At 42.1% G+C, this 21,804-nt stretch overlaps 1 protein-coding gene across 1 annotated transcript; it reads left to right on the plus strand.

Moving 5' to 3' along the window:
- Positions 1 to 228: 228 nt before the first annotated feature.
- Positions 229 to 18,423, plus strand: LOC308290670 (transient receptor potential cation channel subfamily M member 4-like; the record flags this gene model as incomplete). The annotated part of the gene is made up of 25 exons (XM_080732581.1): positions 229 to 315; positions 512 to 573; positions 1,089 to 1,263; positions 1,671 to 1,866; positions 2,773 to 2,891; positions 3,818 to 4,007; positions 4,564 to 4,628; positions 5,350 to 5,589; positions 6,256 to 6,358; positions 6,836 to 6,915; positions 7,329 to 7,489; positions 7,966 to 8,098; positions 8,662 to 8,763; positions 9,514 to 9,642; positions 10,381 to 10,510; positions 10,830 to 10,966; positions 11,172 to 11,290; positions 12,118 to 12,325; positions 13,052 to 13,167; positions 13,447 to 13,579; positions 13,695 to 13,869; positions 14,083 to 14,248; positions 16,280 to 16,470; positions 17,580 to 17,712; positions 18,348 to 18,423. 25 exons carry the CDS (start codon positions 229 to 231, stop codon positions 18,421 to 18,423), a joined length of 3,426 nt encoding a protein of 1,141 aa, XP_080588707.1.
- Positions 18,424 to 21,804: the final 3,381 nt, after the last annotated feature.

Here is a 21,804-nt window from a genome sequence, read left to right on the forward strand (position 1 = left end):
TTTGCTGAAGATAATGGTTTACAAGCTAATACAGTAGATAGAAGTCTGACACCTCAGCATTAGGTCTGACTGAGACTGTTGTATGGTTGAGTCAGCAGAGTCTCTGGGGAACGATGTCCCACTAACATTTCACTGCCTGTATGTGTATGAGTGTATAAGTAATTCTTGACTGATTCTTCGTTCTTCAAGGTTTCGTAAAATCCACTGCAACACCAAAAGAAGAAGAACATGAGCGAAAATGAAGAGAGAGCAGAGATTGAACTTGAAGAGGGACGAGGCACCGCTGGCGAAATACCTACATCTGAAAAGGATGAGGTGGGCATATAAAAGTGGTTATTTATGGAGAACCTATTTTTATTTATTTATTTTACATTTTTAAATGTATTTTCTTTTTTTTTCTCCAAACAGTAACATTTTACATGTCTGGGATTTATCCCATGGATATGATAACACAAATGTCATATATTGCAGTGTGAGGCAATATACCATAACTTGTTTTAAATGTTTTCAGAGTTGGATACCAATCCTCTTCAAGAAAAGAGAGTGCACCACCTTTGTAGAAGATTCTTCCAGGTAAACAATGTGGGCCTTGATCTTGAAAATAGCCCATCTACATCGATACGTTGTGAGCTTGTATAAAGAGGGGAAAAGGGTGGTGGGGGGAATTGATGTTCAGTGGTTCTCAACCTGCGGAGGTCCCTGCATGATTATTATTTTACTTGTTGCAACATTGTTTTCTCAACAGTAAACAAACCAACACACAATACACACTTCCAAAGTGTCAATAACATTTTAATACCGCTAAAATGAAAAATGAAAGAACATTACTCAAAAGTCAAAAGTAATCAACAAACTATACTAGAAGAAAATGGTCAAACATTAGCCATATTGTCAAATATTAGTAAAAAAAAAACACATTGGAAATAACCGATCTACATGCTCACAACACCTTGCAGCACGAGGCGTTGTGAGCTTGTAGAGGGTGTGTGGGTGCATGTCAGGGTGTGTGTGTGTGTGTGTGTGTGTGTTATTTTGGGGCGGAACGTGGTCTAGTTGATACATGTATTGCTCTATGTTTTCTCCCTTAGCAATGGCACACGATGCCAGTGTGGACGTCAGAGAAACGGCCATCAGCCGGTGGCTCTGGGAGAGTCCATGGCCACCCACTGGGACAGCGCCCAGCACTCCTCTGAACATCCTACTGATGCGTTTGGATGGTTGTGGTTTGAGGGAGTCAGCCGGTGGAGGCGGAGCTACATGCCTGTAAGTGGCTGACTGACAGTGTCAGACAAGGGGCATCATGTAGACTCACGTATAGCCAGACAAATCTGTCATTGCAATTGGTGCCGTCACCTATGATGACTAATCATCTAAGATGACTCACTGTGATGCCAGGCATGTCCATTTATGGTTATACTGTATGTCCAGGCAGACAAGACAGATAGACAGCTGTATCCACAGACAGGACGTTGTATATTTTTCTAACCTATTTAGTGTATATTCTAAAATTGACGATAGTTCTATTGATGACATTTCTACTATAGGGTAGAAATATCATGCAGATCATTCTACTCTATAAACCTTAACGCTGTTGATATGAAAGTACTTGTTTTGTATTTAGTTTGTCCATCGCTGACGTCCTCTCGTTTTGCCTCTTTGATCACCTCTAGGTCCTGCGTCTGTCCTGGGACACAAACCCCTCCATGGTCTACGACCTGATGACAAGGGACAGGTCCAAAAACGGGTGGGGTCTGTCCACCCCCAACCTGGTGGTGTCTGTGGTGGGAGGAGAAGGCAGCGCAGAGGTCAGCGCCTGGGTTCAGGAGGTCCTCAGGCAGGGACTGGTCAAAGCCTTGAGAAGAACAGGTATAGCCTACAGTAGTGATTGAATGATTGATTGATTGATTGATTGATTGATTGATTGATTGATTGATTGATTGATTTCGATCCATTTAACCCATTTAGACCAGAGGCCAATTCTTACAAATGTCTTCTAAATCCTAACAGTTTCTTACTCCCTATGTTTCTATAATATCGGTGGTTCTCAAAACACACATTTTCAAGATTAAAAAAAAAATAGCTGATCTACAAGCTCATGCCGTGCTAGGAATGCGACAAAACTAAAAACAATCTCCATGGATTCAAGACTTCATGGGGTGAGTCATTGATTGAAATTAAGTCATTTTTGGGGAGAACTACTCCTTTAACTAATGCTAGTGGCCCGAAGAGATTTAGGCTGATCGCCAAGGCTTATTTTGCCAAGCCTATTTGAAAAGTAACTCGAATTTCAACACGAAACAGTAGGTGTGGTGTCACTGGTGTGTAATATGTGTGAAACTATTCCTGGATTCCTTGAGTCTTATCACCGTTTCTTCTGAACATTCATCCTGTGTGATCCACACAGATACCTGTGGGAGTGAAATGAACGATGAATGAGCTTGTCGATCTGCTATTTCTGGCGAAAGCTTTCCCCACAATAAGCATGCTGGGGTTTAAGTGGTTAAACTGTGATTATCAAGCCATCTCTAACAATCATCGCAAAAACTCTCTCTCTTTGTCTGTCCGCATTCTTGCCCACATAATGACATATTTCACATGAACACACACTCACTCACACGCACACACACACACACACACACACACACACACACACACACACACACACACACACACACACACACACACACACACACACACACACACACACACACACTCATCCAGGAGCCTGGATAGTGACAGAGGGCTTGTGTGAAGGCGTGGGGAGATGTGTAGGAGAGGCGGTGAGGGACTTCAACATCGCAGCCTCTTCCGACTTCCACAACAAGGTTGTGGCGCTGGGCGTCGCTCCTTGGGGCCTTGTGCACAATCGACAACAGCTGGTCAACCCTCAGGTACACGCACGCAAATTAATTGTGTTGTTCTGCATTGATTGTTTCATCGTCATATTGTTTATTTTCATTCTTGTTAAGTGCTAACTCTGATATATACATTGTATCCTTGCATCCAACTGTAGGACTGTACCTCTCCTGTATGTAGCCGCTACTGTCATTGAATGCCCTGTCCATTAATACTGTGCCCTAATTAATACTGAATTCATCTTTTGCCTATTAAACGGTGGGCTTTGCCTATAAATTGTACTGAGATCTCAGATATAGTTGCCAATTGTGATATCATTGTTTTGATACTGTAAATCAAGTGTGTGTGTGTGTGTGTGTGTGTGTGTGTGTGTGTGTGTGTGTGTGTGTGTGTGTGTGTGTGTGTGTGTGCGTGCGTAAGCATGTGTGCGTTTGTGCGTGTGCGCGCGCGCGCTTGTGTGTGTGTGTGTGTGTGTGTGTGTGTGTGTGTGTGTGTGTGTGTGTGTGTGTGTGTGTGTGTGTGTGTCAACATTGATGAATGTTGCACATTGCCAACATTGATCAATATTGATGAATGAGCAACATTGTTTCCTCACTAATAAATAAGACCATTACTGCGTCAAAGGTAGGCTATAACTGTACTATGAAACATTATCAAACATGGGCCAAAATGTCAAATATTAAACATTGGCCAAATTGTCAAATATTACAAAAAAAAAAAACTGCTAGAAAGTCTAATATATCGTAAATCGATATAATCACATATAATCGTCTATTTTCACGATAAGTATTTATCTATGGAACAGAGTCAAACTAAATGTAATGCCTCAACTGCTACAATTCAAAGTGCTTGTCAGGGTGGGGGAGGGCTCCCCAGTTCAGGTTGCGGCCTGAAAAGTTGAGGACCGCTGCTGTCAATGACAGTCACTACAGAATGCAATTCCTGTTTCCTTCCATCCCAGGGCATTTCCACACGCTGCACACCCACCGTTAAGTACTCTGTGGAGAAAACCACCGGGGACTCCTGTTGCCTGGACAACAGCTATGAGGCCTTCCTGCTGGTGGATGATGGGAGTGTAGGTCGCAGAGGAGGAGAGGCCAAATTCAGGGTCAAGCTAGAGGACTGCATCTCCCACACCACAGGCATCAAGGGTAAGAGATGGTGGATGTAAGGACCAGGTTTCACTGCTGTACAATAACATTCTTGTATGCTTCCCCATGATTTAAGATTAATGCAAAATGTATAACAATTTTACAAATCATAAATCATGGAAATATAAAACATCAGTACGTTTGACATTATGAGAGATGTAGATAATGTTTGATGCATCAGTTTCACTGTACAACAGCGCAATTGCGCATGCATAAAGTGAATGGCAAATCAAGTCGCAAAGTGACTTTAACACCGTTAATGTTGTTTAATGCAATCAGATCAGATGTTTTTTAACTAACTTCCGGTTATGATGATTATGTCACGCGCCTACCCTCTATAACATTGTTAATGTATTTCCCCATGACACCAGATGCACGATTGATGCCAAATTGATTATAAAAATGATAAAACATGGAAATATAAAATATATACCGGTATGTTTCACATTGTGAGAGATGTACACATATTGTATAGTGCATCAGTGTGCAATAGCCAAACATGAGCTATACTTTATGGAGAAATAGAAATGAGACAATTCCACCACTTCTCCTACAGGCAGCGGCAGCATTGCCATTCCTGTCCTCTGCATGCTCATATCAGGACAGCCAAGCATGCTGGAGGTACAGTCACTGCTTCTTGATGCAAATCTTCATTCATCCAATATCATTTCATGACATATAACGTGCATAATAACTTTTATGAGGCAGGATTGCACAACGTTTTATACCTCATTAACAAGCTCACGCGCCGCAAGCTTGTACATCCGCTATTTTTTTTAAGTAGTTTTAAAATCTTGAAAGTGTGAGAGCAACGGATTCAGAGGGCATTACCTTTTCCTTGAATCTTTTTGGCCCAAAATATCTTCTCGTGTCAGCCCACTGTACATTCTAGTTTCATGAAAATGTAATGTGTAAACTAAAGAAATAAGAGCCAGTCTATACAAGTATTTAAACAGCACTATGCAACTTTTTTCTTCTACCCTGATTTGAGCCTGGCTTCCTGCACAAGTGCTGACATGTTTTACCATTGAGCTAATAGAGAAAATGTAATCTTTACCATCAGGTCAAAATTCATGTCAGATCCTGTCTCAATAGATGAGCAGGGAGACAAACTACGACCATCCCAATTGTAGAACTTATAATTTATTCACATACTCCATAGAGATTAAACACAATTAAATTACATTTCATTCATTCTTTAAAGAAAGGTTACATAGAGCTACTGTACTTCAACCAGTAGAGAAGCAATGTTGCACTTGTGAAATCATTTGTCTTTATACCTGCTTCTGTTTCTGTCTGTCTGCCTTTGTCTGTCTGTCTGTCTCCCCGATATCTTCTCCAGTGGTTAGATACGTCTCTGAGGAACTCCACACCCTGGCTGGTGCTGGCAGGTTCAGGAGGCGTGGCTGACCTCTTGAGTGACATCTTGGAGAACCTATCACCGCCTGACCCCGCTCTCCAGATGTCCTCCAATGTGGGAGACGGTGATGTGTGTCCCAGTGTTGACCTGAAGGACAGAGTGGCAGAACTGGTCAGGAGACACTTCCCTTCTGAAGCACAGACAGACACACTCATTGAACAGGTATATGAGGGCATTCAACTCTGGGAGGTGCCATGTCATAGTTCCGACCTCCCATTCTTCCGACCTCCCTTTCTTCCAACCCGACCACCTAAACCTAACCTTAACCATAGCCCTAACCTCAGTAAAACTAACGCTGGTGAATGCTAACCTGGTGAAATGCTAACCTGCCGACTCTGGTGTATGCTAACCTGGTGAAATGCTAACCTGCCGACGCTGATGAATGTTAACCTGGTGAATGTTAACAGAACAACGGGAGATCGAACCAATGCAGTCCCTGTTGACTTCACAGGGAGAATGTTTTGTCTGCTTAAGAAAGTTTTCTTTTTCTTTTATCTTTTTAATTATTAACTTTTTTAACTTATCCAGAGTCAGACAAGGTAATAATTGTCCTTGGATGCCGTTTGCATTTTTCAATTTAGGCATTTAGCAGATGTGCATTTGTCATGTTATTAGCTCAGTGGACGGGGATGTACAGTATAATATCATGTGTCATAGGTTTAAAACGGGCTGACTGATTTGTTGTCTCTGAAAAGTATATTTGTTTGTCCATCCGTTTGTATGCATTAATAAACTAAATGCCATCAGAAGAGCACAGTCTTAAGTTCCAGTTTACAGTTCACGTGTAGACATTGCTAAAATCCCCATCCTGTGACCTTTGACCTTCAGGCTCTGAGCATCTACCAGAACAGGGACATGATAACAATCTACCATGGAAAGCTGGAGAGGCCAGATAACTTTGACACAGTCCTGCTCAAGGCCCTGGCCCGAGGTAATTATGGTGCAATAATAAACAAACTGTGTTATTGTCGGGGGAGGTGGCTCTGTATCGTTTCCAATAGTCAGTCACTCATATTTGATACAGACTATTTCTGGTGAAAATCTAACTAATTCAGCAGCAGTAACATTGTGTTTTCTCACCGTCTTTTGATGCTTTATATCCATATATAGTCAAACCGCCGGGACAATTTGTTTATTTTTGGAACACAGTTCTTATTTGACACAATATTAAATATTAAAATGATGGATGGATGGATGGATGGATGGATGGATGGATGGGAAAAGAAAAAAAGAAAAGAACGCTGCCCAGGATGCGTAAATTATGTCAGGCTTTGGTGCTCTATTATAGTCCTTTTCTGGGTTGATGTAACATGGTGTGTGTGTGTGTGTGTGTGCGTGTGTGTGCGTGTGTCCCTAAGTGCAGCAGCCAATAAGCAACATGCATCTTATGACGCCAGACTTCACACAGAGGATCTTAAGCTAGCAGTCACCCTGAACAGAGTGGACATCGCCAAGAGTGAGTTCTTCAATGGTGACATCAACTGGATGGTGAGAAACAACACAATACAAGATACCGGGCAATGTGGGCATGGTCCTTTCGCTCATCATAAAATATATATATATTCCTAGTTGGTCTGTGTCTAAGGAGGGCTATGGACACTTCAGAAACCCTGCAGAAATTGCTGAAGTCGTCCTTGACTGACATAGCATTGACCATTATACTGGCATGATACTGAGCATGGTACTGACCATGGCACTGACATGACACTGACCATTATACTGACCATGATACTGACCATGATATTGACATGATACTTGGTACAAGACCATGCTTAAAATGTAACATTGTAAAGGTCTCTATGTACTTAAAAAGTCGGTTTTGTCAAAAATGTCTTTTTAACAAGAAAAAAAAAAGAAAAACAAGATAACCTGTCCCCATTGAACTCCATTCCGCCCGACAGAACCGAGACCTGGAGGAGTGCATGACGGAGGCGCTGGTCAACGACAAGCCCCACTTTGTGCGTCTCTTCACCGAGAACGGCTTCAGCGTCCGGGACTACATGACCTACGGCAGGCTGGAGAGCCTCTACGGCAGCGTGGCCCAAGGCACGCTGGCCTACAGGTAGGGCTGTCACGACCAGGGACCAGGTGCAGAGAACGTTAGAGAGGCAGGGACTGACATTTCTAAAAGGGCCTTTTGGTGAAAAGAGCTTGGAGGTGCTGTTTGGCTTGTAGGCTTTGAAGTTGCAAGGCCAGATATAACGCATAACCTTAATATACAAATAAATGACTGGCATATTTGACAACTTTATACCTAAAAAAAAGAACATTGATAGTGGAAATACATAAAAGAAAATTTTGTTAAATGGCGAATCAATCTTGAAACACACAGAAAATCTGGTAGGGCGAAAACCAATCATATGCATTATTTTGGTAAAATTCCAACCTACGACCTTCGGTTTGAGCTATCACTGTAAAGCCAGCATTCTGTTCTGTGTATCTGTTTTTTCTGCCCTTTTCTCCACATGCGCTCAAAATAAATGAGTCCCTTCTTCTTGTGGATGTTTCAACACTGTACTGTCTCTTCTTTCCTTACAGGCTGCTGGTGGAGCGCCTGAAGGAGCGGAAGAAGACCTCCGGCTACGCACAGAGGACGGACATCAGTCCTCTGATGGAGTGTGCCAAGGAGCCGTCGGAGTGGCTTAAAACCAGAGAGATCAGCCTGTATGAGGTGGGGCTTATAGAGAAATAACTTTGTATCTGTCGGTCAGAACTTTTACTACTTGTACACACACAAAAGCATTAGAAGTAGCAGCCGCATTTAGAGCTTGTGGGTCTGTGATCTGCTACCACAGGGATGCTGACAGAACCCTCGCTAAAAAACCCAGGACAAAAATCCACTCATCCTAGACAATAAACTCCCTGTTGCACTCAGAACTGCAGACTCACTCCCTAGCTTCCGTCGTGGTCTGAAAACTCACCTCTTCAGACTCCACCTTAGCCCATAGCACTTGCCTACCCTCAATGACCCGACATTTTTTTGTTTTTTATGTAAGGTTTTTACTGAATAGGGTGACTTGATGTATTACCTTTACTTATTGTTACTCGCTTTGAATTGAAAGTGTCTGATTGCCTAAATTGTAAACTGTAAATTGCTACTTTTGCTATTTTTGAATCTGAATCCCAAACTGTTTTGGACATATGAGGTTTGCACCCGACAGAGACGATTTGTTATTAGGAACCTTGATTGATCAGTCCTTCTGTGTTGACTTGACTTCTTTCTTCTCTCTCTAGTTGTCAGGTGTCTTGAGGCAGTTATTGGGCAAAGAGAGGCTGTTCTACTTCCGTGCTCTGGGTCTAGAAGACAATTTCACCTATGGCAGGAAGTCTCTGAGGGTACTAACTCCTAATAACTATTATTTTCTCTTTAAACATGAACCCTAGCAATTATTCTGAGGTGAAGATTAGACGAAAATAGCAGGTCTACAATTTCCCAATGTGTTGTGTTGCGACACGTTGTGAGCTTGTAGATCTGCTATTTTCGGTGAATATATTTAACGCTGAGGGAAACAAATATGGGGCCTAGTCTAGTCCCCTGGGGGACACTGGGCAACTTTAGTATAAGGGTTTAGACATGAAATAGCCATCCTGTACCAAGTTCAAGTTCAAGTCAGTTTATTGTCTGTTTACACATACAATTTGTTGTAATGTGCAACAAATGCAAACATTGCAATGTTTCAAAGATCAATTACGCATGTATTCTATCAAATTAAGTAACTGGTTTCTTAGTTTAATACCAAGCAAAAACTGACATGCTGTTTCTTTCTTAAAGGGCTGATCAGTAATGTAAATGTAAACAAGTAGCCAGGTAGAGGTTCCATTGATGTGATAGAAGGAATAACTAATAGACATAACATATTGATTATTTTTAAGCTGTGTTTACTGTATTCTGGAGCTATATACTGTATATGTAATATTTGTAAACATTGGATTAACAAAAGATTTATAGGGTGCAATATAGTTTCCATTTACAATTTTAACTCTTATGAATGTCCAGTATGCGAATATAACCCCAATGTATATACAGGGCCTTTAACGCCTATTTCTCATGTCCTCTTCATACTTCTGTTATTCTGTGCTTCTCAGCATGCCAGTAAGCTGCTACGTGGAGACTGTTCTTACAGGAAGCAGCCCTGTGAATCCCCCTGGACGTCTCTCTTCATCTGGGCTGTCCTACAGAACCGCAGTGACATGGCCGTCTTCTTCTGGGAGATGGTAAAACACATGATGTCAAGAGAAGGCGGAAGGATTTTTATATGTGGTACCGTACATTTATGGGTGGATTCTGCCAATGCAATTCAATGGGAAATGCTCCATTCCCGTTGAAATGCATTGACAGAATCCACCCTCATAGGTAGAATAAAAGTTAGGTTTGACTGTGCCCTTAGTTTTTATTTTATTTATTGTTTATTTGTTTACTTTACTGTAGTATTTATGATTTTCAATACTTCTACTCCACTACATCTCAGAGACAATCTGAAGGAGTAAAGTAAACTTTCGGCCTAGCGGAGAGAATTATTTGAAACCTTTAGTTATTAGTTAAGACCTATTTAAACCTGGCTATTTGATACATGTATTTCTACATTGCAGTTTTTTATTTTTATTTTATTCAAAATGTTTGTCCCACGATTTTGTAATTTTTCACCCTGTGCTAATTGCCTAAACTGTAAACCTGGACGCTGCTATCCCTCTGCCAACCTGGGGAGCTCATGCTTCCTTCAGTGCATTGGGGGCGAGCAGACCACTTATTATCACCTGAAAAGGGGGAGCTTCCCCGGTTATTCCAACCAGTTCCTTTTCCCTTAGAGAGACCAGGATAACTGTGGGGGTACCTACCCTACATTGCAGTAATGATATATTTATTTAAGTAAAATAAAATAGTAATTTTCCCACCACACATGTATGTGTAGCTAACCAGCCCACTCTTTCCCTGTCCCTCTGTCCATCTCCCAGGCAGAGGAGTCGGTGCTGAGCGCTCTGAGTGCGTGTAAGATGCTGAGGGAGATGTCCAAGATGGACTGTGAGACGGAGACCAAACTTTCCATGGCCGAGCTGGCACAGAGGTTTGAGAAACTGGCACATGGTGAGACTTTGAATAAATGACTCCAACTGAAGTTTTTTATACAAGATCACCAATGTGTCCGTACATGGGCAAATATGTCCGTGGCAGGACTTGGTCTTGTTTGTGGAAGCGGTATACAGTATCTCTAAAGTAATGTCATCAACATGGATCTGTCCCATTTCCCATATTCCCTCCTGATTGGCTACCGTTGCCTTCTAACATTTGTGTATGCGACCTGACAGTCGCATATCTCCTGATTAGGGAGTCTTACTGGTTTTATTTATTTCAACTCTCTGTAATAATGCCTTTCTTTCCTGTGTGCCATCTGTCCTCGCCTCAGATGTGTTCAGTTCCTTTTACCAGTGCAGTCACTCCTTCAAGCTGCTCACCTGCGACTCTCCGGTGTGGGGCACCAACTGCCTCCAGATGGGCATGGCTGCTGACGCATGCCTCTTCTTCAGCCATGACGGAGTGCAGGTTGGTCCGTCTCTGGTCTGGCTGCCTCAGCTAGTCTCTAGAGTTATGTCACTGTGTTTAAAAGTCCTCAAATGGCCACGTTCATTTACTTATAGCTGCCAGTGGTGTCTCCTGCTTGGCTGGGTGCTCCAGTGAATACTACAGTATATTTGCACTGTGTGTGGATGCGAAATGGCTAAGAATAAAACAGTGTTCTGCTGCTCAGGCTAAGCTGTCTAAGATCTGGCTGGGCAGCATGGAGCGGGACACGACAATGTGGAAGGTGCTTCTCACCCTGCTCTGCCCTGGGCTCTGCTACACCAACCTCATCACCTTCAGGTTCAGGTTGGTGCTCGACAGCCATACATGTTTAACATTTAGACATGTTACACCTATACGTTGTTATACCTTGCAAGCTGTGAACGCCTCAGTGTCGTTTTATTTATTGGTATTATATCGCTTTACACAAGTGCGTCAAAAGTAGCAGCTCCACAAGCTCGAAACACGGCACGAATGACGAATCGATGTATTTTGAGCTTGGATATCTGCTACTTTTACTGGTTTGAATCCTATTTTGGACATGTGAGGTTTCAACCTGACAGAGACATTATTTATATTTATAGCAACATAATTATCCTATAATTATTACTTGCCCCAGAAGAGTGCACAAGTACTGCGTTCGGTGGCGTATCTGTCGCGTATCTCTACCAATCAGGGACCAGCATACTTGGTGACATCACCATTAACAACCAATGAGGGACCAGCATTTTTGGTCAAGTCACAACAAGCGCACCCTGATATATAAATAACAAGGCGTGTTCGGCTGCGTACATTATGTAGGTAGGTAGGTAGGCCTAGGTATGTAGGTACAGGTGGGTAGGTGTTTAAGCCCATAGCCCAATCAGGGACCAGCATTTCTGGCAACGTCATCATTAACAGCCAATGAGTCAGTGGTGATGTCACTGGCATCGCCAGTGGTGAGCGCACCTCATAGCGCTTTGCTGGCACACAAGTAGGCCAAACATGGCGTACTTGTGCTCCTCGACAGAGTGCAGTTCTATTTTGAAAACGGCCTCAGATCTTAATGGGATACACAACCTGTATATTACAATGAAATTCAAAATGTGTGTGTAAAAAGATTAAAAGTTGAGCGGGTTTGTCATGCCTTGCAGAATCCTGTACTCAAGATGGCATCAGTTCTGGAGCGCTCCCGTCACTGCCTTCGTGGGCAATGTGCTGATGTACTTCCTCTTCCTCCTCCTGTTTGCCTACGTGCTGCTGGTGGACTTTAAGCTACCACCCCCTAGTGGGTTCCCGGCCATCAGCGAATACCTGCTGTACTTCTGGGTGTTCACCTTCATATGCGAGGAGATCCGACAGGTGGGTGGAGGGGGAGGTTATCGCTTTCTTACATTGAATCTCCAGTTGGCACACAGTCCCCACTCAGCCAATAAATACACAAAGTACAACAGTGGAATGGGGTTTAAATCGTTTGTCATTAAAGCTAGGGTAAGTGTTTGTCTTTGGTTAAAATAAGTGATGAATAGCTCTATATTGTGATAGTAATAATTGCTATGGGGTGTTAGTTCAGTAACAGAGGTCTCCCTGTCTCTCCAGCTCTTAAAAACACCCCATTAACACGTCCACAGCTGGGTAACTGGATAGCCCCCGCAATGCGGCAGCCGCTAGTGAGCGAAAAAAACTAAATTTTCCTAGTGGAAATAGTATTCCGTGGACTCCCGGCTCCCATTGCTGTGTAAACAAACTCGCTGCAGAAACATGAATATATCTCCACTTCTTTTCCCATATGGCTTGTTTGGTCAAAACGGCCTGTTTTCTATGGACCATAGCTTACACAGATCATCGCGTCTGTATTTTTTCTTCCTCGCGTGAAAGAAAATACTTTAAACAGCTGTGAACGGGAACGGCTGCGCGCACAATGGGCAACTTTCAGATATAGGTAATCCTGATTGGATAAAATTGGAACGCTGAAAATGATTACTATCACAATATAGAGCATTACAAAAAAATCCTGTACAAACCCATTGTAACTTTGCACTGTTTTAACGATGATTCAGTTTGATTGATGTGTATAACAACTTCCAGGCATTCTTTGAAGACAACATGACTTTTCACCAGAGTATGAGGCTGTACAGGCAGGATGTCTGGAACAAGTGTGACCTCACTGCCATCATCCTGTTCATTATTGGTCTTGTCTGCAGGTTGGTACGCAGACATCATTGGTTACTGTAGTACACTGTTTCCCTAACAGTGGGTTGGGACTTGGGACCCATAATGTGGGTGACGGAAACATTGTTATGGGTCACGAGTAAATACCCCTTTATTTGTTGTATCCTTCATTTTGTTATTATTTCAAAATATCACCAGTAACATTAGCTTGAAATAGATCGAGAGCTTTGAGAAATGCTGGAACCATGATAATCTTGATTAAAATGAATTACAATTGGTGAAATAAGTTTTATTCTGTGCGTGCGCTTCAGGATGTTCGAGAGGTCCTATGATTTTGGACGATGTGTCCTGTGTATCGACTACATGGTCTTCACACTCCGTCTCATTCACATCTCCGCTGCTCACAAAGAGATGGGGCCAAAAATCATCATTGTTGGCAAGATGGTAAGATATAATACAGATATGAATGCTCTTTTATCATGCTGGGGGTATGATGAGGGTAGCATGGGTCACAGATATCATGTAATGAACACAACATGTGTTGTTTCTCGCTTTTCAGATGAAAGATGTCTCTTTCTTCCTCTTCTTCCTGGGGGTGTGGCTAATGGCATATGGCGTCGCCAATCAGGCACTGCTCTATTACTACGATCCCAGCCCAAATCGCATCTTCCGCCGAGTGTTCTACAGACCTTACCTGCACATCTTTGGGCATTTTCCTGTTGAGGAATTAGATGGTGTGTGTGTGTGTGTGTGTGTGTGTGTGTGTGTGTGTGTGTGTGTGTGTGTGTGTGTGTGTGTGTTAGTGCGTGCTTGGGCATTGCTGCTTTAATGTTTTTACTACAGCTGGCCAGTCTCATTCATTCATTCATATATATATATATATATATATATATATATATTTTTTTATTTTTTTTATTTTTTATTATTATTATTATTTTTCATCCAAGTGGGAAAGCAGTGGGACCTGGCCTGCACTGACAATGTAACACTGATAGAGGGCGGTGCTGAGCCATGCAGGAGCGAGTACAGCAACTGGCTGGTGATCATTCTGCTGGTCATTTTCCTGCTGGTCACCAACATACTGCTCATCAACCTGCTCATTGCCATACTCAGGTAGAGAATCAGGGACGTGTCACCTTCCTCTTCTGTCTGGAGCTCCATCAGTGCATTCTCTGTCTCTCTTCTTGGTTTCCCTCACTTGGCTGTTATCTCCGCTCTTTACCTCTGATCTTGCCGTTGATGTAAAGTAAGCTCTGTACTCGAGTACAATTTATACAAAGTACAAAGGTATTTCTGCTTTACTGGAGCATTTCCAATGTTCTATACCAACCACTTCAGCTCTATATGCGTTTCCGCCATTTGAAAATGGCTGATCTACAAGCTTGCAGCGCGTCGGGATGCAACACATTGTGCGCATGTAGATCTGCTACTTTCAAAAACATTTTTTATACATTTTCTACAACTTGTGAAATGGGACATTATGCATAATGAGTACTTCTACTTTTGGTACTTTTTAAAGGGATATTCCACTTTCAACAGGGAGCAGTGGTAGGGCCTCTCTCCACATACACACCCATTGTAACTTCAAACTCCATTTTAACCATGATAGATTCATTAAAAACACCCATTATTTTTTTCTGGTGACTCACACTACCCTCCTAATACGTGAGCAGGCCGTGTTTTTTCGATAACCTTTTTCATACATTTTTTATAATTATTTGGGAAAATGGAAAAAATGTAATACAACAAAATAATGTGAAAAAAGTTATCGAAAAAACACGGCCTGCTCACATATTAGGAGGGTAGTATGAGTCACCAGAAAAAATAATGGGTGTTTTTAATGGATCTATCATGGTTAAAATGAAGTTTGAAGTTACAATGGGTGTGTGTGGGGAGAGGCCCTGGGCCTGGAGGGCCTGGTAACATTTACATCAAATATCTAAATATTCAATCAAGCTAATGAAAAACTGTTCAGGGTATTCATAAAAGCCTGATTAGATGATAAAATTACCAAAAGTTGTTTTGAAAGTGAAATATCCCTTTAAGTACATTTGGTACTTTTACTTAAGTACTTTTTTAATTCTGGACTTTTACGTGTAAGGGCACGGTCACACAGCACTTTTATTCTGTAATGGGAATGGACCGTTTCTTTTTTTTTCTTTCTTTTTTTTTTTTTGCTTTGCAGAAATCCACAAATGGCCACAAACATCCCCATTCCCATTGAAATGCATTGGCAGAATCCGCCATCATAGGTAGAAAAGAGCAGTGTGACCGTACATTTACTTAAAGGCCCACTGACACGCCCCGAAATTATAATAGTATGATACAGTAGGTCACGTGGTCTCTCTGAAAACTGTCTGAAATAGTCTGAAACTCATGTCACAGTGTAATCTGCCCCCCCGCCCCCCAACAACAGCTGACCAGTACAGTAAGTAGTCTAAGTACAGTCAATTCATTTGATTGGCTTATAAATGCGCATTCCCACAATGACATCATAAAAATATTAACTCATATTTTAAAGCTATACTGTGTAAGTTGCTCAACTGGTGGTCTGTAGCAGTATAGCAAACCGCGGTCGCGTCTGCTTTTTTCGTCCGTTTTTCGCCCGCGGACCGGGCCGTTAGACCACCGCGTCCGCCTCGCCGAGACGCTTTCAATGAGGTCTCCCGTGTCCTTCTACGAGCAGCGGTTGGGGAGTTACATGCTAGACTCCTCCAGTGTACTTCCTGAAGGCGTGTTTCCTAAACCCACCAGAGAGCCCGGCAGTGTATGATCTGCGCTGTGATTGGCCGGTAGTGTATCATGTGTGTATGATCTGCAATGTGATTGGCGGATGATGCAGATGACGTCATTTTGCCGGGAAATCCCGCCCCTGTCAAGGCTAAGTAGAAAACATATAAAGAAAAGGCTTTTGGGGCTGAAATGAACGGAGTGGGGGTTCTAAAACTTTAGCGATTTAATAGTTAGGACAATTTTAAGATATGTTTTATAAAAAAAGTTACATAGTATAACTTTAAGATGACTTTTTAAAGTGACAGTACCCCTTTAGGTGACAGTAACCCTTTAAGTAAAACAAATAAATAAATTAAAAAAGAAATACTTTTTCCACCACTGGTTGTTTTGCCACTTCAACCCTCCATGCAGCTACACCTTTGAGAAGGTGCAGGAGAAGAGCGACATCTACTGGAGATTCCAGCGCTACAAGCTCATCCTGGAGTACAAGTCCCGTCCTGCTTTGGCTCCTCCATTCATCATCCTCTCCCACTTTCATCTCTTCCTCTCGTTTTTAAAGAGGAAAATCCACAGGGTGGCTCCGGGCCCGATCTTCCACAGCGGTCAGTGTTTGATTTGGATCATATTAAATACAGATTAAAGGAATAGTTCACCCCCAAAATGTCTTTCTTTTCCTATCGATTAGGAGGAGACTCTTTATGTCTCCATAGGGAACAAGGCAGGCTCTTTGTTTCTCTATAGGGAGCTGGTCATCAAATTACTGGCTTTGGAATGCGACAAAAACAAAAAGATATCCATAAATTCAAGTCTCCATGAGATATATTGAGGGTGACAAATTCCTTTAAAGACTTAGTTAATCTTTTGAAAGTCAAACTTTTCAGACGAACCCCAAATAAAAAAAATTGGACCCCCCCACCCTGACAAGAACTTGGAATTTAGTTTGACTCGGTTCTACAGATACATATTGTGAAATAGCTGATCTACAAGCTCAGAACACCTCGCACTGCAAGGCGCTGTGAGCTTTTAGATTGTCTATTTTCACAATGTCTGCCTCGTTCTTACGTAATATTTTACAAATTGGTTTTAAAAAGGTCTTAAAAGTAATTCAATTGCAACTTTAGAAATGTGCAGATATCCTGTATACACTTATATGCATGTTGGTTTGTTTGCTGTTGAGTGAAAGAAACAATGCTGCATATTAAGCTAATGACCTTGGGGGTGGCAGCCTGGGGAATCTCGCTGAGGGTCATGACCCCTAGTTTGAGCGAAGTTTTTAACAACATGAGAACCATTGATAATAGTCCATTGTATTGTGTGCGGATGCATGCATGAATGCACAAAGATGATGGGAGACATTACCATGTCATTATTCTCTCATTTTAGTAACCAAAGTATTGTGTTGATTTGTTGACATCGTCTAGCTAGGGCTAAGCAAAGCTTTTCAGTTCGACCTCTGCTCACATCTGTCTATTTCAGATATACAAGCTCAATTAGCCACTTCCGGCACAGTGGGGTAGTGACGAAAAATAGCAATCCAGGACTCTTTGGATGCCCTGTAATTGGAATGAGTGGACTTTAAATCCTTTATAAATATTGTATATATTTTTAATGCAAATATTTGCTTCCGGAGATCCCTGGAGCAAAATAGTATGTCTTAATGTGTTATTGTGCATGCATGCAAAACATTTCAGTATTTCCCCCCAATGGTTAGAGCTGGAGATCAGACGTAACGAGCGTGAGCGCATCATGAGATGGGAGAGCGATCAGAAGAGGAGCCTGCTGGCGGCCCAGAGGGAGAGCCAGAGAGACAGTGACTCTGAGAGGATTAAACACATGGCTGACAAGTGAGATTCCATGTCAATGACTTAATTCACGTCCGGCCACAGCAGTGTTTCTCAAACTTTCAAATTCTCAAGTTCTCCCCATAACTCTGACAAATGAACCTGTTATGGTTAATTTGGTTCCATTTGTACACTACACTGTCAGTTACAGACTTATATGGATCCATTTAGACCCCCCTAAAGGAACCCACAGAGTCCCTGGAATCCACTTTGAGAACCACTGTAAAGTAACTTAGTGCATTTATTTAACTAGGCTACTGTGGGCTAAGTACAATTTATTTATTTTATTTTATTTGGAACTTTACTGGAGTTTTTCCAATTATCAATACTTTTACTTCGGATATAAATTATTATATTATAAAACATACATGAACCACTTTAATCTTTTTTATAGCTCACCTATAGGCCATTTGAAAAATAGCACATCTACAAGCTCACAACATGGCGTGATGCGACACATTGCAGATCAACTATTTTCAAACATTTTGATGCCAATACTTTTGTACTCTTGCTCAAGTAACATTTTGAACATAGGCATTTTTTTACTTGAGTACTTATACATTGTGTTATTGCTACTTTTACTTGAGTCAACCTGGATCTGTATTAAATTGCACTGAACTGTGTGCATGTTTTGGCAGAGTGGACAGCGTGCTGAAACAGGCGACTGAAAGCAGAGACTTTGACCAGAGGCTCAAGCAGATGTCTGACAAGTAAGATAACGTCACTGGATTTCACTGCATGACAATCACTAAAGGCTCTGACAGATAGAAAGAGTCAATAAGGCCACTTGTTAATATCAATTTTAGATTTATTTATTTGCACAATAAAAAAAGAAAAGAAAAAAAAATGTAATTCAATTCAATTCTTTAAGAGCTATATCGGCATGAGAAAACGTAAATTGACATTGCTAAAGTAAGTGTCATGGGGAAAGTGTATACAGTTGGATTGTGTAAACAGAGCCATGTCACATGTGTCGTTATACATAGTATTACAGCTACAGGGTGTAAAGCTTTTTGGAACAGATAGCAACAATCTTTTGCAGTCACTTTGGAACAAATAGCAGCATTTCTTTTTGCGTTTAAACGTAGCAGCTCTGTTTATATTGCAGGTCTAGATGTCACTCAAAGAAGCAATGAATGAATGAATGAACGAACAAATGAATGAACAATCAATCAAACAAACAAACCGTGTTTTGGCAGAGTGGACAGAGTGGACGGTGTGCTGAAACAGCTGACTGAACAGCTGAATGAAAGCAGACATATGAAGACTGAGGTAACTGCAGGCGTATCATTCAAAGCTCTTCCACCCCTCATGGTTAATTGGTCTTTTTGTCTGTGATGACACCTGGATTTACGCAGGCCGCTATTCCCTCAAAGGGTTTTTATCTACCTGGAAGACATTATTACTTTAACCATTATTTTATGCTTTAACTATAATAAAAAATAGCAGATATAGGTCCTAAAACGTCACAGCTTGTAGATCTGCTATTTTAGAAAAATCATAAAATTTGTGCAAGTCTTGAATATATTGACACGATTCTATAAACGTCTTAAATCCCTCTATGGTTTTTGAAAAACTCAAGTTTCTATCATTCTTTCTCATTCGTTCTCAAACCTTTTCATGTCAAGAACCCCTAGAGTTATATGTATTTGGCCGCAGACTCCCATTTCAAAATATTATGTATCAGGGACCCCCCAGAAGCAAATATTTTAGTTACGAATGTTCACTTTAAAAATATATATATTCAAAGATTTGCAAAAATTTTCAAAAAATGTCAAAAATAGCAGATCCACAAGCTCACAGCTCTTCCAGGTCTTTATGGGTTTTAAAATGTGACATTCATGCCTTTATGATGTTTTCATTTATTTTATTTTCTTTACTAGATGGAGAAAAGCTTGAACGCTCTCAATCAGATCTTGAATACTTTGGCACAGAGCACGCTGGAAAACCCTGGCCAACCACCCGGGACCTTCTAGCTGTGAGACGACAGCGCTACAAACTGTGCCACCGTGTAAACAATGAATCTGCACATGACTTAGAATACACACACACTTCTCCCTCCGCATCATCAGCGCCCACACCCTAGGTGGGGTTGGCGATAGGGCCTTTCTGTGTGGAGTTTGCATGTTCTCCCCGTGTCTCCTAGGGTTGATACCCTCACAAAAACATGCAGTAATCCTGGTCTCAATAATGCCTCCCCCTGGCCAGCCGGGGCGCTTGATGGAGGGGAAAGGAACTGGTTGGAATAACGTGTTCCTTCCACGCGCTACGTCCATCCCGGGGAAATCCCCCCTGTCAGGTGAAAATAAACAACTTGGACTCCTCATGCATAGAAGGAAGCATGAGGTCAGTCCGTTGTCTCCCCAGGCAGAGGGAGAGCAGAGCCCAGGATTACATAGGCAATTGGCACTGGGTGAAAATGGGTTGCAAAATCGTGGGATAAAAATTATAATAAAAAAAGAAAAAAGAATACACATGCACGCACGCACATGCGCGCGCGCGCGCACACACACACACACACACACACACACACACACACACACACACACACACACACGGTGAAGGAATTACAGAGAGAAGAGATGCAGGGATGTTCAATCTGGAATGACCTACCTCTAACAATAAGAGACTGTTTGTCATTTCCATCCTTCAAGTTCAATCTAAAAAAATGGTTAGTTGACAATCAAACCTGTGACCATGTATAGTTCTAAGAGTACAGCTCATGCCATTGTACGTATATTTTTAACTATCCTTTTTTAATGTAGGGTACTGTTAGTAATATGTGTTGTTTTTTTTTTTTTTTCTTGGTTCAGGAAAAATAGTATTTGTATGTATGTTCTTAGGCGCCCTCTCCTAATGTAGGGTTACTGTTTGTTGGTACGTATTGTTTTGTCTTCATGTGGGGACTACGGATGAAATTTAGCATTCTTGCTAATTCCGGCTTATTTACATTGCATTCATGTAGTGTTCATTAATATGCATTGTCCCGTCTAAATAAACAAATAAAGTAAAGTAAAGAGACTTTTATTATTATAAATCACCAACATTGTGTACATATAAGAAAGAATCATTGACAGCCTGCAGACGGTTCAACAGACAGATATTTAACATCACCCGTTCGAATGATCTAAACACACTGAATGGGACATTTTCACGTCTTTTCTGAGGATTGAATGGTGCAGTAGCAGAGATGCTGAGCTACCAGTAGCTCGTTGTCACACCATTGATTGAGAGATAAATTACCTACTGACGGGACTCTGTTGCTGCGCCGTCACGGTCAGTATTTTATTGACCATGATGGAGGCGCACCATCTCAGGCGACCTTGGTCCACGTGTCGAGCGTTGCGAAGGTCGCATGAGCCGACTCACCACCGTTAGAAGTTCTAAACCAGGGGGGCCAATATAGTAATTATTCATTTCCCCGACTTTTGTCAACCCACTGAATGGTGACAACGACCTACCGTAGCTCTGTATCTCAGCCACTGCACCATTCAATCCTTTGAAAAGACGTGAAAAATTCCCATTCAGTGCGTTGATATCATTCGAATGGGGTGCTGATACAGACATCTAACATCAGCCTCCCTCACAAATGGTGATGGTGCTGCCGTCAGCTTGAGGATGGAGCCAGCAGAACTGCTGCTCCTCCCTGTAGTGATGACCCTGGTCAATGAACTCGGACCCCCAGAAGTCCTCGCCTCCCGTCGGAGGGAAGCTCCAGTGTTGCTCCGGCCCCTCTGTGCTCCAGTGCCCCGCCCCTACGAAAGGCTCCTCCCCCTCCTCCCACTCCCCCTCCTCCTGGTCGAACACGAACATGTGGTCGAACATCTGGTGGAAGCTGAAGAAGTCCTGGTGGTCTTCAGGAGGAGCTCCTCCTCCTGACTCCTCCTCGCTCCGCACGAAGGCCTCGTGGCCGAGACGGTCGTAGAGACTCCTCTTTTCCTTGTTGGACAGGACTCCGTATGCTGTGAAGAAATGATAAATATTATTTATAGAGCAGGGGTCTTCAACGTTTTCAGGCCAGGGACCCCTTAGCTGAGAGAGAGATTAAGCAGGGACCCCTACTACATATTGTATAGAATTGTGTTGCAGATAAAA

Source organism: Nannobrachium achirus (assembly GCF_963921795.1).
Source record: "Nannobrachium achirus genome assembly, chromosome: 9".
Taxonomy (NCBI): Eukaryota; Metazoa; Chordata; class Actinopteri; order Myctophiformes; family Myctophidae; genus Nannobrachium; species Nannobrachium achirus.